This window comes from Rhineura floridana, chromosome 8, assembly GCF_030035675.1.
Source record: "Rhineura floridana isolate rRhiFlo1 chromosome 8, rRhiFlo1.hap2, whole genome shotgun sequence".
NCBI classification, from domain to species: domain Eukaryota; kingdom Metazoa; phylum Chordata; class Lepidosauria; order Squamata; family Rhineuridae; genus Rhineura; species Rhineura floridana.
In genome coordinates this window covers 26,303,364-26,330,286 of record NC_084487.1, presented here as the reverse complement: position 1 = coordinate 26,330,286, position 26,923 = coordinate 26,303,364, and the positions used below count along the sequence as shown (strand labels likewise).

The window sequence follows — 26,923 nt, the reverse complement described above, 5'->3', positions numbered from 1 at the left end:
CTTCCTCAAAAACAAAATTCTCACGCACAAGAGAAAGAGGCACAGAAACAAAAGCCTGCATGAAAGTAGCTAACTAGCTAATCCCCTTCATGCTGTCAGGATGGGAAAGCGGTTTAGGTTGGCCCATGAGGCAAATCCAAAAGATTTCAGGCCAAAGTTCGTAACCTACTCACCAAGAACATTTATGAGTCATTCATTGGCGATCACTCGTGGCCGAGTAAGATTGTCTTCCAGAGTAATAGGGTTGCTATAAGTCGGAATCGACTTGAAGGCAGTCCGTTTTATGAGTAAAGAGTCCTTCTAACTTGTTTTCCTACAAGCTTCCAGAAAGTCAAATTAAGCAAATAATTATCAAAACAAAACAGGGAGAATAATTCCCAGTCTCTAGGTAATTTTTTCCCCAAAACACACTAATATACACACACACACACAGATAGACACACAACAGAGCAGAGCAGAGGGTATCTGCGGCAGATGGCTGCTGTTGGGTTTTTTATGTTCTTAAAACACTGCAAAAGACTAGGGATTATCTTAACTCTTTATACAGCTCTTTTGATTTAAAATGCTAATGAAGACTGTTACTGCATTTTTTACTTCAGGAGAACTGGTTAAGAAAAACACCTTCCAACTGCAACTTACCTCACCAGTAGTGGTAATGCTACATACAGGGATGAAAACGTTTCCTTGACTTTAAATTTGTTTTTTTATGTCGAAAGAGAATCATGGGCCCCTTTTCTAGAAGGTGTACTTATTTGGTGTGGCAAGGGGAAAGAAGGCACAGTCATCACTCACCCACCTACGTTTTGTTCCCTAGCATGCGCTTCTGTTGTGAGGGAAAATGTTGCTTAATAGAACATAACACAAGATTCTTGCCCCCAACATATTTTGTTCTGTAGAAGGTTGTTTTACTAATGTCATGTCAAGGGCACCTATTGAAGGGTACATGTGACATCAGTGTGAGATTCATAATGTCTCTCCCCACACACTTGGCCTACTTCATTTTGAATTTCCCACAACTCAAGTAAAGATTAACAAGTCTCAATTTCAGTTTCTCTCAGGTTCTCAATTTCCAATCTTAAACTAAGTTCTCATTTCCACCACAGTTTTAGGAGATTTTTTAAGTCCTCATGACAATTCATCAGCATTTTAGTGTGAATTTCTTCTAATATGAACACGTTGTATGTAGTTTCCCCTAATATACATATTTTCGAAAAGCAATTTTCCTTAATTTTTTGTACAGTTTATTTCTATGCCACCTTTTGGCCAAAAAGGCCCCCAAGGTGGGTCACAAAGAATACACACAATTGCAAAATATAAGAAATAAAAGAATAATTCAATTTACAAAAATTGAAGACAACAAAACCTTAACATTCTAAAAAAGCAACAACAACTAAAAGCCAAATACATTCAACTCCCTGGTAAAGGGCAGTCCCCGGAAAGATGTCAGAAAGAGCAGGGATGAGGGGGTCAAGGCAGGTGGAAATGCTTGCCCCTTGGTGGTTCCAGCACAGGCTCATCCCTGCAGCATTATGTATTTGTTGTTTTCACGAATATTTGCATTTTTATGCACTTTCTACCCTAGTATATGCATTTTTGTACACCTTCCTTGGCTGGAGAACTGCAAAATTTGGAGAAGTGTGAATTTTGAAAGAAGGCTGTGTTTCGGTTCTGAATCAAATTTTTTCCTCTCTCTACCCACAAGAAGACAATCGTGTGTATGAGAGAGCTTTTTAACAGCTGAGCAAAAGATGGCATCTCCTTGGCAACACTTCCCTCCTTCATTACTATGCACCATGGGAGGCAAAATTAAAATGTTATGGAAAGAAGTCATGCTGTCGTCTCATTCCAAAAGATGGGTAAGGGAAGAAGGAACATGCCCCACCATTAGAGAGAACAGAACATGAATTCTTTCTTCACACAAGTGGTTCTTCAGACTAATTTGACTAGGTGCAGATTCACACGGGAGGTGAACTTCGAATTAAAGATATCGCTTTATCCATCACAATAGATTTGCAAGGTGTACACTACCTTCCAATCTGCTGGAAAGGTTTAGTATCGCTGTTTCCCCACCCCCAAATTTACATGTTTACTCCCTCCAGAGTATTGCTAATGAAGAGAAAGGTTTTTTTGTTTCGTTTCTTGTCAACTGCATGCTGAAACTGAGAGAGCGTAGGGGGTGCAATTGACACAAACAAACCTTTTTTTTGTCAGTTTCATTTCCTCCTTACATATTTATAGCAAAAACGCCTTTTTTATTAAGTACTTATAAAATGCAACTTTTAGTGGAAGTGTGTGTGCGTGCATGCGCGCATGCACACACCTTCTGTCTCATTGGTCACACAGTGCACAGGATTATTTCCTAATTATCTCAGGACAGTCACTCCATGTGGAGCCAGAACTTACCTTTCTCTTTCACCATGTAAGGCTAATGATTATTCCCCTCCTCCTCCCGTTCTGCCCGCTGTCTCTCCCCACCTTTCCCCTCGGCCTTGCCAGGAAAGCAAAGTCTTAACTGTGGGTCCCACCCTGAAGTTTCCCTTTTCTCTTTCAGTTATTGCTGATCTCTGGGAAAAGAACAGGTGATGGGTGGGTGAGAGAGAAAGAGATCAGCATGGGTTATGCATGTGTGCACGCCTGTATGCAGCTGCTGAAGTTGTCAGTTGTTATGCACTCTCGGCTGCCCTGTTTCTATCACGCCAGGGCATTGCTGCCCCCGCCACCACCACACACTTCGCAGCCCGACATTAGCTTCCTTTCTGCAGATTGGCAGCACTGTGCGGAAAAGTCGCAGGGGTAGTTCAGCTTCGCTTTTGCAAAGCCCGAGGGAGTTAGGGTGGAAAGTGTTCAAACTGTGTGTCGATGATAGTAGTAGTAAGCGCCAGTAACAAATCACTTCCTCCTGATGCGGGAGGACAGAGCAAGTGGCTGTTTGAGCCACTGGAAAGAAAATAGAATTCATGGAGAGTTTAGTGGGTGGAGAAAGGGGAGTATCTGAAAGTGACAATCCACACACACCCCAGCAAAAAACATCAGAGCAAAGCGCCTACATGGGAGGAGCACAGTGAAGTGGAGACGGTTTTCTGTTCACTTTTCGCATTTTCTGCAGATTGGTCCAATTTGGATTTAAAGCAGCAACACACCTTCCTTTTGCCTGCAACGTCATGTAAACCCTGTGAATTAAATGGGGATGCAACTTGCACCAATCCCCCATCAAATTGCCATGTGAACCAGCCCTAGGTGGGGTTCCCTCCCTTTCTTGGGAGGACGAGAGAAAGGTGAGAGGTGAGCCAATGCTTCAAAGTAGAGATGGGGGAGAAATTCAATTTAGTTTGCATTTTGAGCCAAATCTATCAAATTCTCACTTTTCAAAAGAATATGCAAAAAAAGTTTACAAAAATGCATATATTATGGGAAAGTATGCATAAAAATGAATATATTATGGAAAGTAACATACAAAAATGCATTACACTAGGAGAAATTGCTTGACAAAATGAGTTTATTAAAACTGCATACAAAAATGTTTTATTAGGAGAAATTTGCAGTAAAATGCTGAAGAATTTTTATGAGGATTTTTTAAAAAGAAATTCACAAATTGCTGCAGAATTGAATTTAAGATTAGAAAAATGATAAACATAGAGAACCAAAATTGACAGACCCTTCGATCCCTTCTTCAAAGTCATTCCTACCTTGCTTGCTTTTTGGAGTGGTTGTGAAGGGAAGACTTTTGGGATCCTGCTACAGCCATAACATGTAGCCAGGCTCTCAATCCTCCAATATAGCTGGCCTGGCTTTCAGGGCTCTTGTAGAGATTAGTGAGATTGTTGTTTTTACAATTAGAGTCCAGTAGCAGCTTTATAGCAGCTCAGAGACTAACTAATTTATTATGGCATAAGCTTTCATGGACAAGCGTCCACTTCATCAGATGCATGAAGGGTTATTCTCCATTGGCAAGGGTGTGTGAAATACTTGGTACGCCATCCAATGCTAATTATTATTATTGCCCTAATAAATATCTATTTTCACAGTGTGCAAAATCTAAACACAGAAAGCCTTTCCAAGTGCATTTTTTGAAACTGAGGGATTTTTCTCCCTCTCTTCCCTATCACGTTCAGGTTATCTAACTTGCTGTATGTACATTTAAGGGGGCAGGAGACAAATGATGCATTTAAAATGTGCTATTTCCACAGTAATGAATTAATGCCACATTTCGTAGATTTGCCCGAGTGGCACCATTATGCCCTTTCACTCTATGCAGTGGTTCTCTATTACCATATCACACTCCTGTGCTGGAGCTTACAATGCAGGACATTCAGGAACAAAACACCTTAAAATAAAGAACAAATCAATCAATGTTGGTTTTAGAAAAAGAAAATTTGAACTATCCATAATAGTGTATAAGGAATGATTTGACTGCACTTAATGTAGCTCTGCTGCTCAAACTAAGGACCAAACTGTATGTTACATTGAGTATGTGCATTTAGAAGTGTGCTTTCAACCAGCCACTCTTTTACCATGGGGAGGGGGGCTGATCTGGAGCAGATCCATGGCATATGGGGAGTGGGAGGTAAACTTTCTCCCCATCAAAAATCACTTGCCGTGCTATGATTTGCCCTGAAACTGCTGTTTGCTGCAGTTTTTAGAGAGGGGTTATTTTTAGTTAGAAAATGGAACATGAACAAGAAGTTAACCCTCCACAAAGCCTTAATCCCCACTCCTCTGTCCCCACATCTGGCTAAATTTCCATCCCTATGTTTTGAAGTTTTAAAGGATTTTATAGATTTGTTTAAATATGGTTTCTTTATATGTTTGTGTATTTTTAAATTTCTATACGGTTTTTATGTATGCTTTGCAACTTTAAATCTTTGTAATCTGCCTCAGGACCCACATTCTAGGTGAGAGGCAGACAACAAAAATAACTTATTATTATTATTATTATTATTTAGTCTCCTGACAGATATCATCAACCAGGGTGACCAAATCAGTTTCAGTGCCATAACCAGGCCTGAAGCCAGACTGAAATGTATCCAGATAATGGGTTTCCTCCAAATGTGCCTGAAACTGGACTGATACCACCCTCTCAAGCATCATTTGCTACTGGGCAATAGTTGTGTAATGCTTCTGGGTCCAGGGAGATCCTCTTAAGGAAAGGATACACCACTGCCTCCTTCAAGGCAGATGGTGCCTTCCCTCCTCTATTGAAGCATTGATCACTCACTAGACCCAGCCAGACAATCCCCTACTACTAACTCTAAACAACCAAGATGGGCTGGAGTCAATGAGAAAAGTAGTCATCCACACTTCTTCAAGCATCTTGTCCACATCCTCACACCACAATAATGAAAACTGATCCAGTAATGATGGAACAGACAGCATGCTGGTGTCTGAATCTGAATGATTTTGTCCCTACAGTGCTTTGCAGATTTGTTACAGCAGTGACAGAGCAACACACTTGGCCAGATGACAAAAGCCTATTTACCATTTGAAAAAGGTCTGCCAAATGGCTACTTGTAGAAGCAATGGTGGTGGTTAAATAAACTTTCTTTGCCACTGCCACCACTGACAGGTAGGTGCAACCTCACCCATGTTTGATCAGGTTCAGAATGGGATTTACACCACTCTAGCTGACAACCTTCCTGTTTCATCACACACAGGTCACTAGAGTGCCAAAGCAGCCTATGTGCTCCACAGCAATGGCAAAGGCACTCAGACATGATTGTGTCAATGCCTCTCCACATCTCACCATTCTACAGTGTGATGAGAGCCTCAACAGGAGCACCAGCCATGTCAGCTGAATAATCCCCCAGAGCATACAGAGATCCATCAGATTCCAGAAAGCTCTCATGTTTTTAAGTCTCCTTGGGCGGACTATCTCAATGAGTCCCCAACACCTGTAAAGTGGAGTAGATGCATTCAACCCAAACCTCACCAGAGAGTGATCCAACAGACTCACAACAAGACCCCCAATCAATGGAGGATTACCAAACCACTCTGTGGCAAATACTAGATTAAGGGTATGCCCAGCCACATGTGTCAGGCTAGAGACATATTGTGTCAACCCCATGATTGTCATGGAGGCCATGAAGTTCTGAGTTGGCCCATTTAAGGCAGCCTCAGCATAGTCACTGAAGTCCCCCAACACCACATCGGAGACTACCTCTACCAGCTTAGTTATGGAAGTTGTAGTACAGGGGTGGACAGTTTACTAAGCTACCCATTCCGCTTCTCTGACCCAACACCACAAACAATCCCTCAAATACAGCACAGAGAGGTCTCCTGGTGCGGGAGATGGAATTTTTCATGGATAAAAAAATGGATAGGGAACCCCCACCTCACCCTTCCGACCTGGAATGGTGTTGCATTGAGTACCCAGATACTTCTGGGTTAGCAAAGGGCCACCCACCTTATTTGCCCAGGTCAGTTATACACACCAGGTTGGCCCCCTCATCCACAGTCAAATTGGGGTTGATTAATGTTATTCTGGGCAGATTTGGCATTTAACAACAACAACAACAGACCAGAGGTGGCTGACCAGCACCCCCTAGGTTCTGCAAGCCAGTGGGCAAAGCAGAGGGGACAAGCCAGGCATGTAGTGGGGGGGGCAATTGGGGCACCACCACCCTTGGAGTTTGGGGGGGAAATTGTATTTTTAATCTGTGACATGATAGGCAATGACAATCTCAATTTAAAAAATGATTGTTTGAAGGAGTAATTTAAGAATAGGACCCTCCAAAAAATTGAGTGAATAAGGCAGGGTGAGTACACAACAAAAGGCTCATCTGGAAGAGCCCACAAAAGTCTGCTCACTCAAGACTTTCCCTGACTGAGGGTGGATTTTTCATTATCACAATCACCCTATGATTACAGAAGTAATCCTGAAATGAGAAACATCTTGTATAGTAACATGACCCTTGAAGTTATAAATATTAGAACTTGGACTGAATCAGGCTTGCTTGCCCTGATGGATGACCTTGATCAGGAGAAGGACAGGGGAAGTGCGACCCTATTATTCTTACTTTATCTATCGGTGGCTTTTGATACCATTGATCATGGTATCCTTCTGAGCCGACTTAGTGAGGTGGGTATCGAATGCACTGTTTTACAATGGTTCCAATCCTGTCTCCAGGATTGTTTTCAGAGAATAGCATTCCATGACTGCCTTTCAGGCCCCTGACAGTTGTGCTCCTGGATCCATCTTTGTCACTAGAGGCCCAGGTGACTTCAGTGGCTAGCAGTGTCTTTTACCAGCTTCAGCTGATAAGACAGCTGGGGCTGTTTCTGGACTGGAATCGTCTGACCACTGTTGTCCATGCACTGGTAACCTCCAAGCTGGATTATTGTAATGCATTCTATGTGGGGCTGTCCTTGAGGTTGGTCCGGAAGCTACAACTGGCGCAAAATGCGCCAGCAAGACTGCTCACTGGGGCAGGGTATTGCCAACATGTCACCCCACTGCTGAAAGAATTGCACTGGCTACCTATTAGCTACCGGACCAAGTTCAAGGTTCTAGTTTTGGTGTACAAAGTTCTATACAGCTTGGGACCAGGGTACCTGAAAGACCATCTTACCCCTTATATATCAAGTCGATTACTACGTTCTGCAGGTGAGGGCCTCCTACAGATACCATCTTATCAGGAGGTCCGTTCCGTACAACATAGAAAGTGGCCTTTAGTGCAGTGGCACCTACCCTTCGGAATTCCCTCCCCTTCAATATTAGACAGGCGCCATCTCTGTTATCTTTTCTGCACCTAATGAAGACTTTCCTCTTTCAACAAGCCTTTTAAGCTGAGACCTTATTTCAGTCTTTGTGTTGGAACTGCTTTTTAATATGTTTTTAAACCTTTTTTTAAAAAAAAGTATGTTTTTAAAGCTTTTCTTTTTTAAAAAAACATGTTTTTAAACATATTTTGTTTTAATATGTTTTTAAGGATGCTTTGTTGTAATTTAAAGTCTTTTTTCTGATGTTTTACAGTGTATTTAGCACTTTTGCTTGCCGCCCTGGGCTCCTATTGGGAGGAAAGGTGGAATATAATAATAATAATAATAATAATAGCTTCTTTTATTTCTTGTATTTTATGGTATTACAATTTAAATTCTATGGAATACAAATTGCAGTACAATAAGATACAATATAAGAAATAAAGGAAGCAATAAAAATACAATTAAAAATCATACAGCATCTAGTACAGTGCATCACAATTGCTAAAACAGGCAGAAAAATCATTAAGTGGTCCACCAAGACCATTGCCAATTTTCAAGTGGTCCGTGGGGAAAAATGTTTGGGAACCACTGGTTTACAGAGGGGTTTTTCTTACTTAATACCAAAGCCCATAATCATCCAATGAAGCTCAATTGTGGCAAGATTCAGGACAAATCAAAAGAAGTACTTGTTCACACCGTGCACAGCTAAACTGTGGAATTCACTTCCATAAGATGTAGTGATGACCATCAACTTGGACAGATTTAAGAGGGAATTAGACAAATTCATGGAGGCCAAATCTATCAATGGCTACTAACCATAAAGGCTATACATTACCCCAAGTATCAGAGGAGGTCTGCCTCCGAATACCAATTGCTGGGGAACACAAGTGGGGAGAATGCTGTTGCGCTCAGGTCCTGCTTGCAGGCTTCCCAGCGGCATCGGGTTGGCCATTGTGGGAACCTGATGCTGAACTAAATGAGCATTTGGTCTGATCCAGCAGGGCTGTTCTTATGTTCTTTAAGCAGCTGTGCATGGAAGACACACAGGTTTTAACATATCAAAAGCAGTGGAGGTGACTGAACCCTTTTATCAACCTACAAATTAGATGTCTCTTGCTCCTCAAATGGGGAAAAATATATATACAATCCAGGTGACTTTATGTATATTCCCCCTGCTGTATTTATTATTTATTTATTTATTATACTTATATTCCATGGAGGGCTAATAGCTGCTTCTAAGCGGCCTTAAGACGAGAGAAATGGTATGGGAAGGAAAAACTCACCAAGAAGAACCTCAGCACCATTGCTTCAACACTCAGCTCACAGTACATGCCACTTCCTCACATAGTTTTCAGGAGAAACTGGCTGCATCTTAAGTCTCCCCCACCCCCATACTGGGGTCAGTGTGAAATAACGGATGGGAAACACTTGGGTGCTTTTGTGCAAATTCCTCTTTCTTGCCCGCTCACTCCTTCGCCTACCTCTTAGGGTTGTTGTAAGGATAAATGGCACAAACATTGCAAAATACTTTGCATGCTGGAATACTTGGTATAGTTCTCCTGGCATTCACATTTTCCCCCATGGGATACCATTGCAATGTGCAGAGTGGAAAGTCACATAGCTAAGAAGTTGAGCAGGCCAGTGTCAATTTGCTAGGCAAGAGCTACACTTACCGCCACCATTCCTGTAACAGAGATAAGGGAACCGCCAGACATTCCCCAAGCCAATGATTTCCCCTGCCACAGAAAGCACATATTCCAGTTTGTTGTTCCAGTGGTCTCGGTCTAATGTTTGATTCACAGCTTCTATTTTCTTCTTTTCCCCAGAGGCTTGTGCAGGTATTTCTCCATTGATCACTGCCCCAGGGACTCTGTAATCCATTCCACCTTCAAAAGATCAATGCCGCCTGGTCCCCCTCCACTGTTATGCTTACAGCAATCAAATCCAAGCTGGAATAGAAGTGAGATACAAACTCAGGGACACGCTCAAAAGTTCACACCACAGTCTCCTTGCTTACAACAGCTGGAGATGTTGACATTCCTTGTGCACAAGATGTACCCATAGACTTTACTGAGGCAGGAGGTATTTACTTTGGATTAGAAGAACAGTGTCAGCTTAATTTTTTAGGAGATTCATTTCAAAATGTTCTGGTTCCTCACAGAGTATCCTTTCAGCAAGCAGTCACTGATGTTTTGTACATCACTAGGTATTTTGTTTATTTACTTCCCCCCTTTTCCTTTTAACTTATTTCACTTGTGAAAACAATTCAGTGAAAATATTGCAATCCTGTTTACTTTTACATAAGTGAGCCCAGAAGTGCTAGGTTTAAACATATTTTGGACCATGTGTGTTCCCGTTACTGGCCCATCATGTCCTCCCCAAACCTACAGGGGCAGTCCTATAGTACCCTCAAGTTCATATAAATATTTGCAATGAAGCATCAATGCAATATCATTTACAGCTTGGGTTGAGGACACCTGAATGACTGGCCACCATCACATCAGCTGGTGCATTATGATACCCTTCAGGGGTCTTCCTCTGGATGTCCCCACTACTTAACTTAGGGAGGGGGAACCCTGTGGTCCCCAGATGCTACTAGACTAGAAATCCCATCTTCCCTAACAATTGACAATGCTGGCTAGGGCATATGGACATTGGAGTTTATCATCATCATCAGGGCCACAGGTTCCCCACCCTTGCTTTTCAGCCATAGACTGATCTTTTCAGTGCTGAGACCCACCTTTAACAGGAAGGCAACACCAGTCTTCTGACCAGACATAGGTGAACCTTACAGATGCTTTTGAAAATTATTTCTTCTAGCATCTTCTGAGGTTCACCCACCATTAAATCCCAAATTTCTGTCCTTTGTTCTCTCATGGGCATTTGCTCTATCCTCTCATCTTTTTTTCTCCTTAAGTCAACATCACCCCAAGAAAATGGTGGTGATACTATTGGCATGACCCACCTTGAGTCAGGAAATGACCAAATTTTAGGTCACAGCCCCCCAGTTGAAGACCAGACCTTCATCAAACACCACTCAAGTTTGTTTGAATAATAAATGTGTTAGTAGTACTATGGCCTTTGTCAATGTGCACAATAAAAACATTGTTTGCAGTCCAGTTGACAATTGTTCATTGCAATACAGTTGGCGACAACCTGTGGTAAATGAATTAGTGCCCGTTCACAGCTGTTATCCCCACAGAGTGACAAAAGGGAATGCATCCCCATTGACTAGGGTGTGTGTGGTGAATCTTTAGCCCTCCAGATGTTGCTGAACTGCAGCTCACATCATCCCTGGCCATTGGACATGCTGGCCGGCATTGATGGGAGTTGCAATTCAGCAACATCTGGAAGGCCGAAGGTTCCCCAATGTCGGGCCTAGGGTATGGGGCTGATTCTCCCAGTTTTACCATTCTTCTCCACTAGTGGTTTTGTTGTCCCCCAGTGCGGTGCAACAAAGACTTCTGCCCCACTCCACTCTAGCTCCAATGGTGTGTAGTTACACAAGACTAACTGAGGCACAATTGGGGGAATGTACCTCCCCATCCATATTGTGTCCCAACTAGCCAATGAAGCTCAACTAGTTTGTGATGAGGAAGAACCAGCCTAACCATAGCGTGTCCCCTCTTCCCACCTGGAACCCAACCCCTTGCAAACAGTTTTGCACTCATTTGTGAAGGGGTGTACAGAAGCAGCAGCAGCATAAAAAGACAACACCATCAAATTTGGAGATTTGCTTTTTGGGGTGTGTGAGAAAATGTTAATGAAATATGTACCCCCACTTTTGGATTCCCCACTATACCCGTGTTACTTCAGGGTAGCCACAGCAATCAGGCACCACTGCCCTAACTTGAGGAGGCAGACAATGTATTTGACTTTTAATTCCTGCCCCATGTCTTGTGTCACTGTTTTGTACTTTTTGTAAGCCACCTTGAGTTGTGCAATTATGCTAGTAGGGCGGTATATAAATGCTCAAATAAATAAACACCTCCGGGGTGCATATAATTCATAAGAAATATGGCCACAGACTTTGGCAGAGCTGGCTACAAGTGGGAGTTAATATATTTAATTTCCAAATCCTTTTAAACAGAGTAATCCAGGTAACGTTGTTGGGGGTGGTGTTTGGTTTAGTGTAACATGAGCCAGGGTCCACCAACATGCTAAGCCAAACTATGGTTTAGTTCAGTGCAGCAGCAAAACAGCTGAGAAGGAGTGAAGCAGTTGTAATCTCCTCTCCCAGAGCCCATGCATTTCTGTTAAGCTATAGTTTGCCTTAGTAGCATATGTGAACCAGGCCATTGTCACAGAATCCAGGGTGAAAAGGCACTACTACCTATTTTCATCTCGCCACAGGCATTTAATCAGGATATGTTGCCCAACAGTCACCTACGCATGGTATATCAAGCTTAAATGATATCAAAGAGCACAATCCAGAATTAAGCCTTTTAAAGTCCCATTTATTTCATGCTTTATTTCAAGCACATGCATAATTCTCCTGTTGAAAGCAATGGGACTTTAAAAAAAGGTTAACTTTGGCATCAAATGCTTGTTGTCCACTTATCTAGGGAGTATTTTGTTTGCTGCTACATTTATATCCTGTATTTCAAGATGGTATACATAGTTCTTCCCCTTCCTATTTTATCCTCATAACAATCATGTGAGGTAGGGTAGCTTGGGACACAATGATTTGTCCAAGGTCACCTAGTGAATTCCATGGCCAAGTAGCCAACCACACCTTGCTCTCCTTGCAATGCTCTCTCATTGAGACTTCCTTCTCAGTAGACAGGCACTGGATTGCATTATAAAGATACCATCCTGCCCATTGCTTGTAGAGATGATATCCAACTCTATTTCTCCATTACATCTCAGTAAGGAGAGGCTGTGCAAACCCTGGACTGGTGCCTGGAGGCAGTGGTGGACTAGATGAGGGTCAATAAACTGAGACTAAATCCTGGAAAGATGGATGGTGGGTGGTTCTCATATCAGGGAGATAGGTGAATTGACTGTTCTGGGTGAGCTGCACTCTGTACACAGATATGTAGTCTGGGGGTACTCCTTGATCCACATCTTTGCCAATAGAGGCCCACGTGACTTGTGTGGCTTTGAGTGCTTTCTCTCATCTTTGGCTGGTATGCAACTTATGACCACCTGGACCACAACAACATGACCACAGTGGTCCATGCATTGGTAACCTTAAAGATTTGATTACTGTAATGTTATTTTATGTGGGGCTGCCCTTGTATCTTGTTTGGAAGCTGCAACTAGTGCAGAATGCACTGGCCAAACCGTTCACTGGTGTAGATTACTTGCAACATGTTACTTTGCTGCTAAGAGAGGTGCACTTGTTGCCAATTTACTACCAGGCTTGGTTCAACGTTCTTGTGTTAATTCACAAAGCCCTAAACAACTTGGCCTAAAGTACCTCAAGGACTGTCTGATCCCTTATGTTTCACCTTGATCACTGAGATCTGCTGTGGCACTTCCACAGTGCTGCTTGTTCCCCATGCTGCTGTGGTTTGGCTAGCCTTCACTAGGGACCAAACCTTTAGTGGGGCAGGCTCTGCTCTGTGGAATTCCCCGCCTGTAGAGGTTTGGCAGGAACTGTCCCTGCAACATCTTCACAAAATGATATTATTTAGACAGGCCTTTGCCATTTGAATCTTCTCTTTTTAACCAGTATAAAGTTACTGTATTTATTTATGCTTTTAATTATGTTTTATGGATGCTTTTACTGATTTTATTATAATTGTGTATGCTGCATGGAAATGGACTGCCTTCAAGTCAATCTCAACTTAAGGCGACCCTATGAATAGAGTTTTCATGGTAAGCGGTATTCAGAGGGGGTTTACCATTGCCTTCCTCTGAGGCTAGTCCTCCCCAACTGGCTAGGGCCTGCTCAGCTTGCCACAGCTGCACTAGCCAGCCCCTTCCTTGTCTCCAACTGCCAGCTGGGGGGCAACTGGGCTCCTTGGGACTATGCAGCTTGACCACGGCTGCACAGGTGTCAGGGCACGTAACCCGTGAGCCACTCACTGTGGAGGTGATCTTTAACTGGCCCTTGACACCCAGGAGGAACGCGCAGGGATTTGAACTCACAGACTCTGGACTTCCAGCCAGGCTCTCCTCCCCACTGTGCTATACCTTGATATTTTTTTATTAAAGTGCAAGTTATAAATATTTCAGTAAATAAAATAAATGATTATAGTTTTGAAAGAAACATGGCCAGCCCTAAGAAACTGGCCAGTGGCAGAGAGCATCACATATGCTCTGTAGCATCAGAATTCATGTCTGAGGAATTCTTAGCATTGTTTCTTGATTGTTAATCATGCAAGGTTTAGACTTAAAGCAACCCAAAGATCTGGCAGACAAGTGTGTGCCATTCTCCTTAAGCCAAAGATGCTGTAGGCCCATTAGACTGCAGGATCAAGGAAGGGAGCCCATAACCATCAGTTGCCTAGCAGGTGGTGGGGACGTCTCAGCATGTGGAGAGGGATGTTCAAGGCAACTTAATGTGGTAGTAAAAGAGGGATGGGAGCTGCAAGACAGGCATAAACATTCAGACTTTGTGCCTGGTTCTGAATTATACAATGTTCAAAATAAGGAGAATCCGGCAACAGGGAAAACTCATTCTGCAATCAGATTGTATTATACAAATTATGCACATTTGTACATGCTTATTTGGCATAAAGTCCTTATTTTGTGAAAGGCTGAAGCAGTACAGGGCAGAGCTTGGAACGAATTACTTGTCATTCATTACTTTTTTGAGGAACGAGTGGGTAATTCCTTTACATTTAGATTGTAATAGAACTAAGAGTAATTTTATTGCTTTTGTGGAGTAATTGTGATGTTTCCAGCATTACTTTGGGGCATTACTTGAGTGGAGAAGCAGGGGAAGTCTTCTGCTCCTCTGATTTGTGGATAAAAATCATGTGCCTCAAACTGGGCTTCTGTGCAGCATCGCTCTTCCCTCATGCTCTGTGGGTGGGTAGGAGGCAACGAGGGGGGAGGTGAAGAGTGAGACAGGGTGGAGTGGAGAAAACAATTGTTTAAAAAAATGGATGTGGTGGTGAAGAATGGAGTGGAGGGAAAAAGGAGCTGGATGGCAAGAACATGGATCAAGGAGAAGGCAGCAGCAGCAGAATGGAGATAAAGAACTGTGGAGGTGAAAGATGACAGCGTGCGTGCGTGCGTGCGTGCGTGCGTGCGTGCGTGCGTGCGTGCGTGCGTGCGTGCGTGCGTGCGTGCGTGCGTGCGTGCGTGCGTGCGCGCACACTTGGCACACAAAGTGACCCCCATCACCCTCTCTGGCTACTGTGCTGCATATACAGTATTTTAACTTTTTTGCATCTCAGGGGAAAATGTTTGCTTGGGTGAGTGTCCCTTAATTGGAGGCAGGGCAGGGTCAGAGAGGTGGTTAAGTGAGAGAGATTATGCTTGGTGGCGGGGGGGGGTTGCACTTGGTTTGACGTGCAAAGAACTGAGTAGTGGCCTCTGCCTCCCTCCCCACCTCCCTTACCAGCGGAGAGACTACCATTGCTATCGTATGGATAAAAAGAATTACTCTACTACCTCTGTATGTGTGTGTTTAGTTTTAATTTTGTTTTAGTCTACTGAGATGTGCAGCAGCCAAGGCCAGCACCTTGTAGACATTTTTCCCAAAAAAAGTAACTGAAATGTAATTGTAGTGATTATTTTTGAGAAAAAGTAATCCGTTACTTTCAGAGCAACTGTAATTGTAACAGTAATTACTACTTTTTGGGCCATGTAATTGTAACTGGAATTTACTACTTTTTGGGCCATGTAATTGTAACTGGAATTTATTACTTTTTAAAAGTAATCTTCCAAGCTCTGGTACAGGGGATGGAGATCAGAACCGGGCACCTGGTTGGCCACTGTGAGAACAGAATGCTGGACTAGATGGGCCACTGGCCTGATCCCACAGGCTCTTCTTATGTTCTTATGTTCTTAAGATCTTTAGAGGCTAGCAAAAACAGCAATACTCACGATTCTGAAATTTAACCAGACATTCCTTTGTGATTAAGTCCCCTCCCCCAGACCAGAAAATTCCCTTTGTCCAAAAAAATATTAATTCTGGGGATCTTTTGATGCTCTATTCTGCTCACAGATCTGACAGACATTATTGTCCTTTTATTGAAACACACAATGCACAGTGGATATCAGGTGGGAGACATAACTGGAGCCGGAGCTGATAAGTGAAGGATCTGGTGCAAATACACCTATTTAAGGGCTTGCATAGTATTATTGCAATAGGGAAGAGAAACTGCATACATATGATGGAGTACTAAGCCAGTTAAGAGCAGGGTGACCAACTGCAAAAGAGGATAGGTATCCCATAAATTTAATAATGCAGTGTTTGTCAATGTTAGGTCTCCAGATGTTACTGGACCACAAATCCCAGCCACCATCATTCCCAGCCAACCTTAGCCAATGGTCAGGGATGATGGCAGCTGTAGTCCAACAACAGAGGAAACCCAAGGTTGATGAACACTGCTTTAGTGGGTTGGTAGGAAAGGAAATTCCACCTGCTAAATCCATGCTTGTACATAATTTGTAAAGGTACAGAGTTCTTCACCTCTTGTCCATTAAGTCACCTTACTGATGTGCCATCTATTGCACATAATTTCTTGATGTGAAATTTAAAATAATTGATCTTATCAGTGTTGAGGTCATACTCCAGGATCTCTGGTTACTTCAGACATGAAGCCCCTGAAGTGGTTTATTCTGAAAACTGTTACAGACGCTCTCCCAGTCATAAGATGTTCCTGTCACCATCATGTGCAGTGCATAATTTGCCTCTCTTCCCCTCTCCCCGCTTCCCAATGCAGGAATCTTTAATAGTTGCGTTGTGGTCCAGTCCACATCCACCCAAGAAACTGCCCCACTATATGCCAAACAGTAAGCTAGCTTGTTTCGTGTGGCACTTCCATACGTCTCCAAGGTTCTTTTGAATCCACTCCCTCACTCCCTATGGAGAACTGCTCCAAGAGAATGGCATTAGTATCATTCATGTAAACAGCATCAGCCATTGGTCAGTTACCCATTTCCACCACCACCCGGCTGCCCCGTCAAACCCAAATCCTTTGATTCATTCATTCTCTCTGTCAAGTCACCAGTCTCTTTGTGAAGAAACCCAAGATTCCAATTCTTATAGGACGAGTACTTCAATCCAAAGTGCTTTGGACACTGCACACAAAGGCAGAACAAGAAGGAACAATAAACTGTGTTAAATGGGAGGACGGGGGGGAGGAGAGAGAAAGAGTAAGAGATGGATCCACAAAGATATCTTTACCAATGAGAGGGGTTAAGCAGCGCGCGCACACACACACACACACACACAAACACACACACACACACACACAGCCCCTGTCACCTTATGATTACAATACAGCCAAATGCAGAAGAGGAGAAGGTACAAAACTACGTTGTTACCTTAAGAAATGAGCTGTCAGGGGTCTAGCAGATTGGGGAACCATGAAAGCAATAGTGAAAAGGTGCTGACTATTTAAAGCATGGAAGAAAAAAAACTATTCTGCAATGGTGTAATTCTAGACTTTGCCCAGCCCACATTCCTTCCTCCACCCCCACCCCCCAGGGCTGCACAATAAACTACACACAAGACTTCTGATGTTCTTTAACTAAAGGAGTCCTGTCCCGCTGCCCATACAACTTTCCTACCCCCTCTTCCTTTTGCCATCTGTGTAAAAGAAATGCACACAAACATATAAGCGCTCTCTCTCTTCATTGTCTGTGCCCATGTCTGTCAGTGGCCTGTTTCTGTTTGGTCTCAACTTCCCCACCCAGCTGCAAGCCTTGGAAACTGTACTACATACCGCATTGATAAAGGATATTTTAACAGGGAATAACTGATGTTGAGAAAGCAAATAGAGAAACTATCCCCCCCCACACACACACACAAAAAAAGTCCTCAGGGCCATCTTGTGACTCTGATGTGCACACACATACTGGTTGAGCCCATCTAAGAATTGTTTTGGGGGGGAATGCAGCAAAGGTCATGCCTTGCTGCAGTGAACGGGAGAAAAAATAATGGAAGGGCTATCTGTGCAGCCACAAGAGGGGGTAAAGCCACTGGCTGCTAGCAATGGCGATATGAACAATGTCCAACATTTTTGAGAATATTCTAAAATGTTTGTACATAGTTAATATCTTTTTGTTATATGAGGGATAGGGAACCTGTGGTTCTCCAGACGTTGTTGGACTCCAGCTCCCATGAGCCCCAGCTAGGATGGCCAATAGTCAAGGATGATGAAAGCTAAAGCTAAAGCCAAGCAACATCTGGAGGGCCACAGGTTCCCCATCCCTAGATTATATGAACTGGTTGTGTAGAGACTGCCCCTAAGGAAGATCATGAGCTCAAAAGGTACAGGGCATCAAACACATTTAACATTTTATATCTGTTACCAGAATGTCTGTCTGTCTCTCACACACACACTTGCCACACTAATAACTGCCATAATAATCGACAAGCAGGAACCTGCTGTTAGAGACTTTGGAGATAGATATAGATATATATAAACACAGAGAGTGGAGGGAGAGAGCGAGAGCAACAGAGTATAGAAATGATTGGTCTGTTATGATTGATAGTCAAAAGAATAAAGAAACAAAGTTTATTACTACAAAGAGGAAAAGTTATACATGCTGAAGCAGCCATGCAGCTTTCACTTAGGGAGCCATTACTAACTGACAGAGAACAAAGTCAAGAAGAGAAGGGAGGAAGGGGAGGGGCAAAGCCTGCAAAAACAACAAACACTTTAGAGGAGGAATCAGCAGAGGGAAGACTAGATTACCTGTCTATCTCCCCCTCCCCGATGCCAGTTCAGGTCACTTAAAGTGTCTGTGGGTGCTTTACTCCCAACACCCCTTCTCAACAACATGTGTCCACAAGATACATTTTCTCTCACAGATGTTGGAAGTGGTCTCTGGGAAGTGGCTTACTGGGAATATCTGCAATCACGCCCCTGTTGGGCAATACTCCATTTCAATAAGCCCTTTTTTGTGCATGTCTCTCAAGGGTGGTATTTCACATCAATGTGCTTGAAATGTGAGCTGATTCTTTCAGTCTGTAAGAGTTTTATGTAGCTTTAGTTGCCTTCCAGGATCTGTATGGGCTTTGGGTCATCTATTCCTAGACCCTCCAGTAACAGACATAGCCATTTCAGTTCCTGGCATGCTTGGGCAGCTGACACATACTCTGTTTCAGTAGATGAGGCTGCCACTGCATCCTGCTTCTTACTTGTCTAGCTGACTGCTCCACTTCTATAGATCAGGAAGTTTCTGCTGGTGAATTTGTGATCTGTGTCTCCAGTCCAATCTGCATCTGTGTAAACTGCTAGTCTGGGACTGTTGATGACCTGTAACTTTAGTTTCAGTTCCACAGTCCCTTTTAAATGCATGGCCACTCTCTTTATAGCCATCTAATCTCTTTCACTTGGTGAGTTCGTCTTACTACACAGTATTCTTATTGCTGTGGCTATATCCAATCTTGCTGTGGTTCCCAGGTACAGCAACTTTCTTATAGCTGTCCTGTATTTATCATTCTGTGGAAGGGGGTTTACTCTTTTCATCCCCCTTTAAATAATTTGTCTCTATGGGACTGGCATCCTTGAGTCCTAGGTATTCTAGACTTTCATAGTTCTTTTGTTTCTGGCTGAGGGGGAGATGGGGAGAGAGAGAGGAAGATGGAAGCTATTTGGATCCTGAGGTAGTGGGTGTTCTCTCCCAGTTGATCCACCTCTACCTCTCAATTCAGGTGATGTACAGTTTCCTCATGGTCAGTTTCATCTTCATAACTCAAAAGTAAATCATCAACATAAATTACGATATAAGTCCAACTGCCATCATGCATAGAGACAGGGATCAGCTTGATCTTGCTTGAAACCTTCTCCGATGAGCATTTGATTCAGCTCCTCATTCCATGCTCTTACTGCTTGTTTTAGTCCATATATACTTTTCTGGAGTTTGAACACAAATGCTTTGTCTCCTGATTTTTTAGATTCAGGAGGTTGTTCCATGTAGATTTTCTCTTTAATTTCTCCATGTAAGAAAGCAGTCTTTACATCTAAGTGTCCAACATGCATCTTTCTTGATGCTGCCACACTTAAAAGTGTCCATATTGTGGTATACTTTACTACAGGAGTAAATATTTCATTGTAGTCCTCCCCATATTTCTCGGAATAGCCCTTGGCTACTAGTCTGACTTTGTATCTCTGAATTTTCCCTTCTACACTTTGCTCTGCTTTGAAGCCCCATTTACTCCCCACAGGCCGTTTGCCTGCTGGTAGTTCTGTGACTGTCCAAGTCTGTTTTTTGCGCAGAGCCTCTATTTCTTCTTGTACAGCTTCTCTTCACTCAGTGGCTTCTACTGTGAGCATTCTCTCAACCTCTTCCCATAATGAGGGTTCATGTAGCACTGCAAAGTAGGACAGTCGTATAGCTGGTATACCATTGTTGGGTCAGGATGAGTGTCTAAGTTCTGGTTCAGAAGCTCCATCTACGTCCGTAGCAACTTCCAGCTTTGTATTTTCCTCTTCTTCTCCTGCATGCCCCTTCTGCCCTTGCATCATTTTGCATCTCTCCACCTTTGGCTAGTGATGCAGGTGGGTAACCCTCAGGCTTAAATACTGGTTTGTATGCCATTTCCCCTTCTTCACTGTGGATTCCTTCCGTTGGGTACTCCACATCGTCATGGTTTGTGCTGGTTCTCTCATTTTCATCAAAGTAGACAACACTGGTCACTGTGATGTTTCCTGTTCTTGGATCCAAGATTCTGTAACCTTTGCTTCCTAGAGCATAGTTGACCATTATTCTTTCTGCAGTTCTGTCATCCAGTTTCTACCTCTCCTCCTTTGGTACATGCACATAGGCTTTGGATCCAAACACTGATGTGCTGCACATTTGGCCACAGTTCAAATGGGGTTTTGCCTGTCTCCTTAATTGGCGGTCACTTCTGCAGGTAGGAAGCTGTCATCAGTCTCTCCCCAATATTGGTTGGGTAGCTCAGAGTCTAGCAACATGCAATTTACTATCTCCATAAGAGATCTAATATTTCTCTCTGTGATGTCATTCTGTTCTGGAGTGTAAGGTATTGTGTGTCTATGTGCTATGCTCTGCTCTCTTAGATATGGCTGCATGTAGTGCAGCATGTACTCTCTCCCGTTGTCTCTTGGAAGAGCTTGAGATTTCCTGCCAACTTTTTTGCTCATGGTCGCAATGTACTCCTTCAGAGGTTGCAGGGTCTGGCTCCTCTCCTTCAGCAGATAGGTTACACAATACCTAGAACAGTCATCTACAAATATTAGTAAACAACGGTTTCCTCCTTTAGAAGTCTGTATGGGGCTATACAGGTCAGAGTGTACCAGTTCAAGTGGTTTATCTGAGTGCCTTTCACTCTGTTTGGGAATAGATGGCCTTGTGCCTTTCTCTTTTATGAGGTTTACACACCTGTCATCTTTACTGTTAAAGCTTTGGCTAGATTCTTCCTTTCCAGATCAAGTATGGCATTTATATCATGATGTCCAAAAAGTCTGTGCCACAGCTCAAGACAATCTCTACTTAGCAGTTCATCACTTTTGCCTCCTCCCTTTGACAGTCTAGTTCAAACACCTTCATTTTCAAAAGCTGCAGCATACACAGTTCTCTGTCCATGGTCTGTTTGGAATGAACATAATGTCTGGAATGAACATAATGTCTCTTGTTTCTGTCTCATGGCTTCCAAGTTCTGTATTGTAGGTCAGAACTCCCTCTTCACATCCCTTAGCAGGCAAAGAGTTCCCATCTGCAATAAACACATCTCTCCTTCTATTTGGATCTAGTTTGCTGGAAAAATTCACATTTGATGAGATTGTGGGATGAAGCCCCACTATCAATAAGTCATAGTCCATGTTTAGAATTATTATTTTCTTATTGAAAAACAGTGACAATGATGATGATGATGCAAGACTTGGTTTGTTTTTAGCTGAAACTGCTGATCTGAATCAGCTTTCAGTTGCCTCTATCCTCGCCTGCAAGCCTGTCTTTGTACAAAGCGAGAACTTTCATTGGCTGCTAAATAGTCCCTTTTGTAATGTCCTTTCTGACCACAGAAGAAACACACTGGCTGAGCTCCTTTTTTCTGATTGGCTCTTGGTAAACCAAGAACTATTTATTTAGAGAGCTTCGGCTATGGGGCGGTATATGAATGCAATAAATAAATAAATAAATAATTTACACAGGGAATAACAAGATTACTTAAAGGTTCAGTCAACATGCGGTTGACTTTATGTGGTTGACTTTATGTGGTTTCATAAAATGTGTTACTCTTGATATTTCTTAGTCATAAATGACCTGCTTCGCTACCCACCTAAATCCAATCCACCCCCCAAAACCCAAAACCAACCACCACCCTCTCCAGAAACCCCTCTTAGCACTCAAACCCCCTCACAACTGTCATCCTCACATTTATACCTTCAGACACCCAGACACTCAGCCAATCATCATACAACACTCATCAACATTCCAACCCATGTACTCCCCCCTCTCACTCAGTCTATTTACCACATATACTCTAATAAACTTGCACTTACCATATTTACAGTAATTACATTTACAGGGTCATCACAGGGGTCATCACTACCTTTTGTGGGAGTGGATTCCATAGTGTAACTATGCACAGTGTGAAGTACTATCTTTTGTCCATCCTGAATCTTCCAGTATCTTCCCCGAATTCTAGGGGGAGAGTAATCTTTTTTCTATGCACTTTCTCCACACTTGCATAATTTTATACACGTCTATCATGCTCCCCCCCTTGCCTTTTCTCTAAACTTAAAAGCCCCAAATGTTGCAATCTTTCCTCAAAGGGAAGATGCTCCACCCCCTTGATCATTTTGGTTGCCCTTCCTTTTCTGAGCCTTTTCCAGCTCTACAATCTTATTTTCAAGGTGAGGTAACTAGAACTATACACAATATTCCAAGGGCAGTCACACCATATATTTGTATAATATTATATTGGAGTTTTATTTTCAATCACATTCCCAGTGATCCCTAGCATGGAATTTGCCTTTTTCACAGCTGCTACACTCTAGGTGTCATTCATTACAATCCAACATCTCATTCATGGCCAGTCACCACCACCAGTTCAAACCCCATGAAAGTACAGTATACATGAAACATTGCTCCAGGTTTGTTTATTTGTCTGTGTGTGTGTGTTTCAGTGTGCATCACTTTATACTTGCATGTATTGAATTGCATGTGCTATTTTACTCCTCATTTACCCAGTCTGCAGAGATTCTTCTGGAGCTCTTCATAATGACTTTTTGTTTTTACTACCCTAAACAATTTGGTATCAGCAGCAAGCATTGCTACCTCACTGCTCACTCTGAACTCTGTAATTTATGAACAAGTTCAAAAGCACAGGTCCCAATACAAATCCTTGGGGGACTTCACTTTCTATATCTCTCCATTGGAAGAACTGTCAATCTATTCCTACCCTCTGCTTCCTGTTACTTAACCAGTTACTGATTCACATGAGGACCTCTCTTCTTATTCCATGACAGCTAAGCTCACTCAGGAGTTTTTGGTCAGGTATTTTGTCAAAAGCTTTTAAAAAGTCTAAGTATATTATGTCAGCCGGCTCACCTCAATCTATATGCTTGATGACACTCTCAAAGAACTTTAATGACACACAACCTACCCTTGCAGAAGCCATGCTAGTTCTGCTTGAGGCAAGACATGTTTTCTATATGCTTGGCAATTCTATCTTTAACAATGTTTTCCACCAGTTTTCCCAAAACAGACATTCAGCTAACTGGCTGGTAATTTCCAGGATCTTTTTTGGATCCCTTTTTCAAAATTGGAGATACATTGGCCACTTTCCAATCCTCAAGTATAGAGACTGATCTGACAGGCAAGTTCCATATTTTTGTTAGAATGTCACCAACATTATCCAGACTCAGCAATTTGTCAGTTTTTGTCAACAAGGCTTTCTCTGAATATTAGTTTAGACACAGGGATCTGTCCTATATCTTCTGCTGTGAAAATAGATGCAATGAATTCTTTTGGCTTCTCTGCAATCTCCTTACGATCCTTTAGCATACCTTTTAATCTCTTGTCATCCAAAGCTCCGACCATATCCCTAGCAGGCCTCCTGTGACTAGTATATTTAAATAATTTTTTGTTGTTAGTTAATTTTAAACTGGTGGGTTGTGGCATAAAACTCAGTCCCTTTTGGACTCAAGATGGGTCATGCCAATAGTATCACCACCATTTACTTGGGGTAGTGTTCATTTTAATAGAAACAAAGATAAGAGGACAGAGTGAATACCCATGAGAGAACAAAGGACGGAAGCTTGAGATTTAAAGGTGGGTGAGCCTCAAAAGATGGTAGAAGAATCTCTAAGGTTCACCTCTGCCTAGTCTGAAGACATGTTGCCATCTGGTTAAAGATGGGTCTGAGCTCTATAAAAGCAGGGATGAGGAACCTGTAGCCCTCCAGATGTTGCTGGACTCCAATTCCCATAAGCCCAAATCAGCATGGCTGATGTTCAGAGATAACAGGAGCTGTAGTCTAGCAACAGCTGGAGGACCACAGGGTTTCTCCATCCCTTCTGTAAAGCATAGAGCAACTCAATGAGAAGGTAGGATCTGATGTGTTATTGAGCGGTTTTATGGACAAATGTGATCCGTTTTTAGAAAGCAATAAGGTAAAGTTATAAACCATTCCCTTCTGATTTTGCAGTTTTATGAAACGTTATTGCAAGCTAACCCCACCAGAATAGAAAGATCAAGATTCCTAAGCTGCTTGAAAACACTGCATATTGTATTGCGTTCACAGGGGACTTTAGAGAACTGCTGGATAACAATCTAAATTAAGTTCTCACACACAGTCAAGCAGCTACCCCGGAGTCACAGCACACTGAAGAAATTCATGACCTGAACAATTCACACCTTTATCTCAGAGGCTTCCAGATTCTGAGCTCATCATAAATTATGAAAGATCAGTTAAAATGTATGCAGTTTCACTTGGATAAATCTTGACAATTTCCCCCCAGAAACCTGCTATATTAAACCTACCTCCACTCAAAAAATAAAAATCAGTGACTATGCTGGCTGGGGATGATGGGACTTAATACTCAAAAGTATTTGGAGGGCACCAGCTTGAGTAAGTCTGCCTTACAAGCTGAAGCTTTGTGTCAACATTGCCTGTATGTTGTCACATGTATCTCTAGAACAAAAAGAATTAGGCTTTCCTCTCTAGAGAGAAATTTGTGTAATCCTCAGCAATCACAATTCTGTCCCAGAATTCTCTTCCCATGGGTATATTTTTTAAAAAACCACAAGCCAGCCATGATCACAGTTTTGCTGAAGAGGCTTTCCACCAGCACTCTTAAGGGGATGGAGCAACTCCTCCATGAGGAAAGGTTGCAACATCTGGGGCTTTTTAGTTTAAAGAAAAGTCAGAGGTGACATGATTGAATGTATAAAATTATGGATGGCATGGAAAAAGTGGACAGAGAAAAGTTTTTCTCCCTGTCTCATAATACTAGAACTCATGGACATTCATAGAAGCTGAATGTTGGAAAATTCAGGACAGAAAAAAGAAAGTACTTCTTAACACAGCACATAGTTAAACTGTGGAATTAACTCCCACAAGAGGCAGTGATGGCCACCAACTTGGATGGCTTTAAAAGACGACTAGACAAATTCATGGTGGATAAGGTTATCAGTGGCTACTAGCCATGATGATTGTGCTTTGTGACCACAGTCAGATGTAGTATGCTTCTGAAAACCAATTGCCAGAAGCCACAGGAGGGGAGAATGCTCTTGCACTCGGGTCCTGCTTGTGGACTTCCCATGGGCATCTGGTTGACCACTGTGATGCTGAACTAGATGGGCCACTGGCCTGATCTAGCAGGCTGTCCTGATGTTCCTGAGTGTCTTGCCTGCAGCTGAGTGTGCAAAAATCATCAGTGTATTGTAAGGTTGGGGGAGAAATATGAACCAGTTTGCAGTTAAAGCCGAATCTATCAAATTTGCCCTTTCAGAAACAATGAGAACTGAAACACAGCCATCCTTCAAACTCTGCACTTATCCAAATTTTGTGATGCAGTTCTCCCACCAATGTTTATAAAAATGCATACATTGGAGGGAAGGGTACATAAAAATGAATGTATTAGTGACAATAACATACAAAAATGCATTAAGGAGAAATTGCTTGCAAAAATGTGTTTAGTAGGAGAAATTGCACTAAAATGAAGAATTGCTATGATTTTTTAAAAGTCACAAATTGCTGCAGAAATGTGGAAAAAACGAGAAAAATGAGGAAAAAAACCAAAATTGGCAGATCCTTCCATCCCTAGTGCACTGGTAGGCATAAGGGAAATCATACAATCTATTGGTTTGATGAAGCACTGGTATGTTTTATTAATAATTATATTTTACTATATTAATATTAGTTGCTTTTTTAGAGCGGTAAACTCAATGTGACTTACAAAACAAACATTAAAACAAGTGTTAAAACAAGAGTAAAAACAACCTAAAATGCTCACCAATAATATGTATAAAAGAGCAGAACCAGAACTATCACTAGAAGCTAAAATGATGAAACTGAGGTTATCATACTTTGGACACATTATGGAGAAGACATGATTCACTAGAAAAGACAATAATGCTGGGAAAAACAGAAGGGGTAGAAAAAGAGGAAGGCTAAACAAGAGATGGATTGATTCCATAAAGGAAGCCACACACCTGAATTTACAATATCTGAACAGAGTGGTTCACAACAGATGCTATTGGAGGTCACCGATTCATAGGGTCGCCATAAGTCGTAATTGACTTGAAGGCATATAACAAGAGCAGATCCAACTCAACCTCTCCCAATTAAAAGATCATTTTATTTTAAGTTCCAAAGGTTTAGGTGAATACAAATATTTTTGCCTGGCACCTAAAAACAGATCGTTCTGGTGCCAAGTAAACCCTAATTTATGAATTGGAAGCAAGCAATGTTTGCATTGTTTGGAGGGGGGCAAGCAAAAATATGCAGAAGTGGAAGTGTCTGATTTTATTGAAAATTTCTAGACATCACATCCTGCTGTGTAGGACAGGTAGCAATGCAAATGTTAGTGGCAAAGTATGCCCCTAGGAGTTTGGAAGCAGGACATAATGGCAATGGCCTTCTACACTATCTAGTAATCTGAAGTTGAAACTAGAGACA

General features: G+C 42.3%; 1 protein-coding gene across 1 annotated transcript in view; it reads right to left on the bottom strand.

Annotated features, from left to right (window-relative positions):
* The window catches only part of SLC6A13 (solute carrier family 6 member 13), a 78,752-nt gene extending 69,157 nt beyond the window's left edge, over positions 1–9,595 (bottom strand). The window contains exon 1 of the mRNA XM_061638669.1: positions 9,372–9,595. Coding sequence (XP_061494653.1) covers positions 9,372–9,579 — 208 coding nt within the window. The 5' untranslated portion in view covers positions 9,580–9,595. The remainder of the gene's footprint in view (positions 1–9,371) is intronic.
* Between the last annotated feature and the right edge of the window lie 17,328 nt (positions 9,596–26,923).